Genomic DNA, 8,555 nt, shown 5'->3' with positions numbered 1-8,555 from the left:
TACTATTTTATTTTTTATATTTTATTTTATACACTGTGACTGAGCCATGTCCCACTGAAACATGCTTTTTGTCAGTGTTAAATCATTGCACAGTTTGCAGTAAATCGCCAACTGCCAACATTTATAGGATAGGTTGAGTTATTCATTTGAATACTCTCCTCCCTAAATTCTACAAAGGTAAACTCTTACCGGCACATATGCAACAAGGCCAACTGCAGAAATAACTTATTTCAGTTTCATTACTAGCATTTCACTGCACCTCTTAGTTAATGCCTACGGCAGTCTCCTTTTATTCTAATGATTAACAGTAGCAGCCATGAATCAATTTATGTACAACATAGTATTAATTTCATCTGTTATCATCGCACATCGCTTGCTTTTCAAGTTAAATAGTGGAGACAAGTCATGCAATATTTCCCCTCTTTCCTGACAATCAATCTAGTAGTTGTTGAGGAATTAATGTTTGGCTGATTAACCATAAAATGTACATTAGTAGCTGCATTTTGACTGGAAAACAAAACAATGCATTAACAGATTTTGTGAGTCCCATCCAAGTGCAATGTCCCTCTAACGGGTTCTTAAGTGGTCAAAGCTGCCAGGATTATGATACAATTAATTTTTACTGCCGTGCATTCTTATAAAAATAACAAACAAACATCTTTCTTCCCTCGGGATACAAGAAAGGCAAGACATCAAAGGCGCGTGATGTACTGAAGGTGAGCATGCTCCTTGCATTAAATAATACAGCTATAAAGATCAAAATTTAATGATCTCCAAGTCATTAGGCATCATTTGTGATTTAAAGCACTTATTTTTATTCTTCTAGGAAGAAAAACAGCCTAATTTCAGAATGGAGATCATGCACAGACTGCCTGAAAGAAAAGTTGTTGTTTTTTACTTTGTCTTGTCTCAGAGAATTTAAGATGTGAACTATTTTAATGTCGTTCAAAAAATGTTCAGTGTTGATGAAATGCTTCACTTTAAATCAGTGCTCACTCATCTAATGTAACGGCGCCACCTCCTTTGTATTTACTCTGCTCCATGTATACAGGCAAATTTAACAAGTCTATGAAACTCATCATCAAGCTTCTTACTTTAATTGTTTGAGCCTTTTTGTAATGCTGCAACCCGACTGGCAGGGTCGAGCCTGCACTCGTGCACTTACTCCAGGCCTTGTAAACCATGTCTGCTAATACATTTCAAATGAATGGCATATAAAGATAATAGCATTCTCATACTTCCATATTTTGTCCCAAATGCATGTTGCACGCAGCATTCTCAATTAGCTAGAAGAACACTGTGGCGTCAGTCTTTTTGGTTCACCTTAACATAAAGTAGCTAGTAAAAACAAGGGGGCATCCTCCATCAGTGGGCATTCTGCATCGATACAGTGATTCATTAGCAGGAATCACATCTTTGGTTAGATTTGACCCTGTTTCTTGAAAGACAATATCAGGTGGAATAACCATAGATGTAGGCCTAAAGTTGCAGATGGGACTGGTGCAGAGTACTGGGAAATTCCCAGGTACTAATTAGAGGTATGAGAGCATGTAAGCAAGGTAAAATAAGCACAAACAAGTAAAAAGGTTAACATACTGGTAAACAGTCTCTGCCAGGTGTCGGGCAGGTGTCTGGCGGTTCTCGGGTGCTTGGGGAACTGTAGTCCTGTCTTTGCCTCATGCTTGGATGGCCTTGATGGAGTTGACTGCCCATTGACTCTAACCCATTGGCTGAGGGAGCTCCGTCTGGGGGATCCCTCGTCCTTCTGCTGTGGTGGACACATGGTTGTTGTTGGGACATGTGGCCTTGGGTGTTCAGTACTCTTGGAGGCCTGCAGACAACCCAGGTCTCCTGGGCCTTTTTCTGTCTGCCTCTGGCTCATGGGGGATAATGTTGTAGCTTCTCAGAATCATTATGAAGTATTGTGAGATTATTATACTGTCTCATGCCACGTTATACCTCTAATTAAAGATTGTGAAATCATTATGTAGTTTTAGGTTGCATTATTCTCCTGACTTAGAAGAAGGTGATAACTATTACATTTATTAGACTGATTTGTATTACATTAGACTGCTGATTTATTGTGAATAAATTACATTGTTTTATGATGCATTATACTGCTGAGATATAAGAAATACTGTTTTCAGAGAATCGTGGCCTTATTTGTCTGATTAGAAAAGACCAGAACATACTGCACAGGAAGCCAAGGTCATAACTTAGGCTCACTGAGAGAGGAAGAATGTGGATGTTTAGGTTTTATGACTTTGGAGGGGGGCTGACGCTATAAGAATGCGAGGAACGGTCAGACACTTTGAGATCTGGCGGACACCCTCCATCTCCCATCTAGACGTTAATGCTCAAAGTGTTGTATGGAATAATGAGAATTGTATGGAAAAAAGAGATTGTTGATTGAGCGTTTATACACCGAGTGTTGTTCTTCCTTCAGCCCAGAGATCAAAGAATTGGGATATTTAACAGTATGTTTCATGACAAACACACAGCTCTTGCCTATCAGCTCTGGCACTGTTACACAATACATATATTAATGTGAATGATGAAAAAATAATACAATAACATAAAAAGAAATTGTCAACCAAGGGGAACCTATAGAGAGTTTATAGAGCTCGTCTTGGCAAAGCAAATGTGCTGGGACACAACAGGACATTCAGATCATGATTCTGCTTGCTGAAGCTGCCAGACAGGAAAGGTTACAAATAAATAATTAAATAATTAAGCACTTTTTAAACAGAAACTCCTTTTCACAACATCTGTAACATTTTTCAAGGGAAGAAAACACAAGTTGTAGAATTTCTTCTTTACCTACCTTTTTCACTATGTTTTTACAGCACTTGCATTTACTTGCATATGTTAACTCTCCACCTGTTGTAGGTCCTGGTTAGAGTAGCCTTAAGCTGAAGAACAGAACTTGGACTACTACTGCCGTCCAAGATGACAGAGGTGGTGTCCGTCTAATGATGTGACAAGACTGCCACGATAGCAATCTGGCTAGTGAGCCTGCCATTAGGGAAAACATAAGAAGGACAGTTGGCTAATAAACTGGCAGTATTTGTTAAAATCCAAAAATATGGAAACTCTGAGTCACGAATACCATATCTACACTGTTAAAAAAAACATCTTAAAAAAACGGTAATATTCCAGCAGCTGGGGCGCCAAAATACTACCGTAAAATAACAGAAAATAACTTTCTCAGGAAAATACAGTTATTTTCAGTAATGAAAATAGAGTTTGTTGCCCTAATTTGACATGGGATTCTGCCTTTTCCAAGTGCGTTTAGACAAATTAGGAACATTTTAATGTGATCAAACAATAAAATTACCTATAAACAAGGTCAATGAATGTGGAAATATGAATCATAATACGTAAATGTAGTTGTTGGTTTAAATAATAATTGATTGCATGCCCTGGGACAGACTGACAGAGGCAAGGCTGCCATATTGCACCATCGGCTCCTCTGGCCATCACCAGTAGGTAAAGAGTCTTGACCACGGACACAATACCGAGAGTGTCCCAGCCGGGGCTCGAACCGGCAACCTTCTGATCACAAGGCAAACTGCCAACTCTTGAGCCACGAACGACCTAAATAGCAACGATAATAATACTTATGTGATGTAACACAAGCTTATAGGAATCATGTTATTTACTTTTCCATAGCATTACATTTGAATTCAACAGTCCGATCTTTCAAATAACGGACAGATATTTGTGAAATCATGATACATTTGTGAATGTATTTTAATCTAAATATGCATATGTACAGACAGATACATTTAATAATCATGAAAATTATGTTTTATTGCATTACAGTGATTTAACGTTAATTTACATTTGAAATGTGAAATCACAGTCTATTTATGTAACTTTAATGATATTCTAGAAGAACAGAACAAAACTGTAAAATGCAGTAAAATACTTTTATATTAGGATTTTTTCCTACAGTGCAGCCACACCCGCGACCTTGTGGTTGTTAGTTCACATTGGCCGATGCTTAGCGTCATGTTATTATGTGTCCCAACATCCAATGGCATGTCACATTGTTTTCATGGCCACACCCTCACCCCAGGTGCAGAGGCCTATTTCTGTTCAGGAATGTTGGGAATACTTTGAGATTTATATTACAGTTTTTCTCGATTGCTAAAACACATTTCTTGAAACTACGCCTCATATCCTCACAACAGTAAACACAAATCCATAACATCTCACTCAATTTCCCAAACATCCTATTTCCAGGTCAAAATGAAGCTCCACACCCAAAACTATTCACTCCTGCTGAAAAACCAAACTTTGCCCTCAGACATCAAACACAAGCCCTCAAAAACACACACACTACAACAGAGTTTTGCACACTGGTACAATTAATTCAAAACAATAGTTCCAAAACAAATAGGTTGCTTATGGTTCTCCCCTTCAAAACCCTTGTCACATGATAAACACAAAAGACGCAACCAATGTATGTACAGTGGCACATTGTCATTCATGTACTATACAGTACAACACACACCAGAAACATTATCCCACCTCAGCATCTTGTCTGTGGTCTGGGTCAGGCCAGAGAATCTCATCCACATCACAGGCTATATTGGCCCCAGCCAGGCAGCGGGGGTAAAATCCTCTTGCATGCCTGATCCACCCCTGGCATGCATCTACTGATATGTCTAGGCAGGCCTCTTCCATGGCCTGAAGGAGGTGAACACGGACATAAGGTTCTCGGTCATACACTTTCCACCGCCATGCCGAAAATAACTCCTCTATCGGGTTTAGAAAGGGAGAGTATGCAGGCAGAAAGATATTAGAAAACCTTGGGTTATTGGTAAACCAGTCACGAACCAGAGCAGCGCGATGGAAGCTGACGTTATCCCACACAACAACGTAGTGAGGCTGCTCTGGCTGTGCTGGTTCCCTGTAGTCCAGCTGGAACATATGTTGTCTTACAGTTTTTTCTGATTGCTTAAGCACATTTTTTGTAACTATTGGCTAATTTTGCAAAACTCTTCACACAAATAAGAAAACCTGTCACCCAATAATCAAAACATTGTAGTTCTCTTGCAAAAGCAAACACAGCTAGATTAACTCTTCACACCTTCGTAAAAATGGTGTTTCCGTATCAAACAGTACACACAAGCCATCATCTACTAAGCACACAATGCGCCAACTGCACACTGATGGTATGAATACAAAACACATCTGGCTTTTGCTTTCTCTGTGCACAAGGTAGGCTATGTCAGTTTGAGCTCATACTTCTGTCATAGATCCATAAGCATAGAGGGATCCAAACTTCAAGTACTGGTGTTTATTCAAACACATCAAAACAAACACAAGTGTTTATTTCCAAGTATAGGATTATTTGCAATCGCCATAATGACTATATGGGTTACTTGGTCTGCAGTGAACATGCTTCCTCTGCCCCCAGCATCTGGTCATCTAGCAATTCTGTAAAGTAACAATTTCAGTATTTTTACATCAATGGTATTGGTGTGTTTCTCATTGGCATATGGCAGTGCTACAAATCTTTGTGCGAAGTGACTGTACTAACCGATTCTCGTTTCAAGATGTCCTTATGGTACTTGCTACAGTGTAGCGGCTCGAGTTAGGCTGGACCCGTTGGCCAGCTACCCTCAGGGTCACTCCACGGTTGATTACATGGTCCACTATTGTAGCTCTGATGTCATCAGCAATTCTATTTCTTACTCTTCCTACCCTTCCTCTCCCCCCTCCTCATCTTCCTCTCCCCCCTCCTCGTCTTCCTCTTGCTCCTCCTTGTCCTTGTCGTCCTCTTCATCCTACTTCTTCACCTCCACGTCCTCTTCCTCGGCCTCCTCTACTTCTCACTCTTTCTGCTCCCTCCATTGTACTCCGCACACACAGCTTACCTGTATTATAGTGCTTAGGCTGATTGCAAAGTGAACTAATTATCTAAAAAAGTTTTCACATGTGAAAGTGTGCCAGACAGTTGGCAAATTAGTGTTAATGATAGCCATACATGTGTATACTTTTGCTAGGAGTGTGTTGGAAATTTGGTAATTGAGTGTTGTGCAGTGAATTGTGCCTACAGTTTTGCAAAGTGTGTGTTACAAAATTGCAAACTGAGTGCAAAGCAGTTTTTGTGCTTTTAGTTTTGCAAACTCAGTGAGTGGTTTTGCTATAAGTCTGAATAGTTTTAGAGATTGTGCTGCAGGAATCACAGTTAGGGTTTAAGCATTCAGAAAAAACTGTAAACCATCAAGAAAAGCAAGGAGAAGCATAGTGTTATAGGGTCCTAGTACGGCATGGCGGTGGAGTACCCCTCGTTGGCTGATGGCTGCGCACATAGTGACATTCCCCCCACGCTGACCAGGGACATTTACAATAGCCCGATGGCCAATTATGTTCCTCCCCCTTTTCCTTCTTTTGGTCAGGTTAAAACCTGCCTCATCCACAAAGATTATTTCATGGGGAACAGGCCGTCCTTCAATCTCAAAGATTCTCTGCAAAACACATAACACAGTAGAGTCAATCGGTACCCTGAACCACAGTTCAAGAGTGCTGAAATGGCAGCATAAACTGCCATGCTGTGATGGTACACAATACTTTATACAGTATCAAAACTCATACCTGAACATATTCCACACGTTGGTTTTTCACTCTGTCAGAGTTTCGTTCGAAAGGGACTCGGTATGCCTGTTTCATCCGGAATTGATTCTTTCGGAGGATGCGGTCAATTGTGGAGAGGCTGATGGCATTTATGCCTCGAAAAAGATGATCATCCTCAATCACTCTCCTTTGCATCTCTTGCAGGCGGATTACATTATTTGCAATTACCATGTTTACAAATTCCCTCTCTTGCTCCTCCGACAAAAGCCTTAACCTGCCTCCACCAGGTGGTCGTCTCTGTGTCCTACAAAAACAGAAGCACTCATTACTGTAACTGTCACACATTCATTTTACAGGCAAATAATGGAAACATACTGAAACTCAAGACACATAAGTTCAGTAACTTAAACGTTACTGTACAAAGCAGTCTTACTGCAAGTACACCTACCTGTTTTCCTCCCTGAAGGTTCTGATGATGGAGGCAACAGTGAAGCGACTCAAATTTGGTTGTACTCGTTGCCCAGCCTCCCTCATAGTCATCCCATGGACAAGAACATGGTCAACTAAAGTGGCTCGAATTTCATCCGAGACTGACTGTCTTCTTGCCCTTGCTCTTCCCCTTCCTTGTTGCCGTCGTTCTCCACCTCCACCTCCTTCACCACGTCCTCCTCCTCCTCCACCTCTCCCTCCTCCTCCACCACCTTCCTGTTGTCCTAGACCACCTCCTCCTCCTCTTCCACCTCCTCCTCCTCTTCCACCACGTCCTCCTCCTTCCACCACGTCCTCTTTCTCCACCACGTCCTCTTCCTTTGCATCTCTTTGTCATTGTTTCAAACCTGAATGAGCTGACTTTGGCCCTTTTATCTATGCATTGCGGGTTCTGATTGGTGTGTGCTAAATTTTGACTCCTAGTGTTTCCACCTGGTTAATTGTGTGCTAATTGAGCTCAAGCTATGCTGACTTAAGTTAACATTATTGCATGCTAGTGCTTTCTAAATGACTACATGGTGTAAGCACTGTAAAATGTAGGGATTTGTGTGTAGAGTTTTGCAGTAACAGTTCACCAAATTTGAGTCATGTGTCAAAGCAGGGAATAGTGTTTATAGTTCAGGGAAATGGGTGAGCTTTTTGAACAATAGCGTTACGGTTTTGAAATTTTAGTTTAGAGGCCTGGTTATAGTGTTTAAGCAATCGAGAAAAACTGTAATTGCAATTCCTACCTCTACATTTATTTTTTAAAATATATAATTAGCACAGCGTGGCCGTGCAATGTTTTATGTTTTTTTTCGTTTTTATTCCTATTAATTATATTTTCACTTGTTACCTCTGAATTATTGAATCAGACCTGGATGACATGAAATTTTCAGCAAAATTATAATTCAAATACTCCTTTAATTATTGATTATTCTCATTAATTTTCGATCATTTTATATATTTTTCCATAGTATTACATTTGAATTTAACAGATCATTCTCTCACATAACAGACAAATATTTGTGAAATTATGATACATTTGTGAAAGTATTTTTACAATCTAAATATGCATATGTACAAAAACATATATTTTTAAAAAGTAAATTGTGTTTTACTATATTTACAGTGATGTTATGTTATTTTACCTTTGACATGTAAAATCACAGTCTACTTATGTAAATTTAATGATATTCTAGAAAGACAGTACAAAACTGTAAGATACTTTGACATTACTATTTTTTGGAACAGTGTATCAAAACAATCCAGCTGACAATGACTTGGTAACACACTACTTGTTTAAAAGCACTTATCTTGCATTTTTCTCAAAGTTCAATGCACACATTTTCTCCACACATACACATTGTGAAATACCATCTCCTTGTGTCCCATCTGAAGGTATGTTGGTTTGTCAGATGTATTCAAAGAGGGTGAAGGCTGTTTGATAATGGTGTGCCTGAGAACAGTGTGAAACAAATGAAATGAAAACAGTGAAA

At 39.6% G+C, this 8,555-nt stretch overlaps 1 protein-coding gene across 1 annotated transcript; it reads right to left on the bottom strand.

Annotated features, from left to right (window-relative positions):
- Positions 1 to 6,194: 6,194 nt before the first annotated feature.
- LOC120743451 lies at positions 6,195 to 7,141 on the bottom strand. The gene is made up of 3 exons (XM_040047094.1): positions 7,037 to 7,141; positions 6,610 to 6,892; positions 6,195 to 6,482 (listed from the first exon to the last, which is right to left on the bottom strand). The coding sequence occupies exons 1-3, from the start codon at positions 7,126 to 7,128 to the stop codon at positions 6,210 to 6,212; spliced, it is 648 nt and encodes a 215-aa protein (XP_039903028.1). The 5' UTR covers positions 7,129 to 7,141; the 3' UTR covers positions 6,195 to 6,209.
- Between the last annotated feature and the right edge of the window lie 1,414 nt (positions 7,142 to 8,555).

The sequence above is a fragment of the Simochromis diagramma genome, unplaced genomic scaffold, assembly GCF_900408965.1.
Source record: "Simochromis diagramma unplaced genomic scaffold, fSimDia1.1 OVJJ01000715.1, whole genome shotgun sequence".
Lineage (NCBI taxonomy): Eukaryota > Metazoa > Chordata > Actinopteri > Cichliformes > Cichlidae > Simochromis > Simochromis diagramma.
This window is presented reverse-complemented; position numbering and strand designations above follow the sequence as displayed.

Excerpts from the sequence above, each read along its gene's own strand:
- LOC120743451 (XM_040047094.1), bottom strand. The coding sequence starts at position 7,128 with ATGACTATGAGGGAGGCTGGGCAACGAGTACAACCAAATTTGAGTCGC. Across the intron at positions 6,893-7,036 it reads ACCTTCAGGGAGGAAAACAG|GACACAGAGACGACCACCTG; the intron begins GTAGGTGTACTT and ends CTGTTTTTGTAG. Across the intron at positions 6,483-6,609 it reads AACGTGTGGAATATGTTCAG|AGAATCTTTGAGATTGAAGG; the intron begins GTATGAGTTTTG and ends TGTGTTTTGCAG.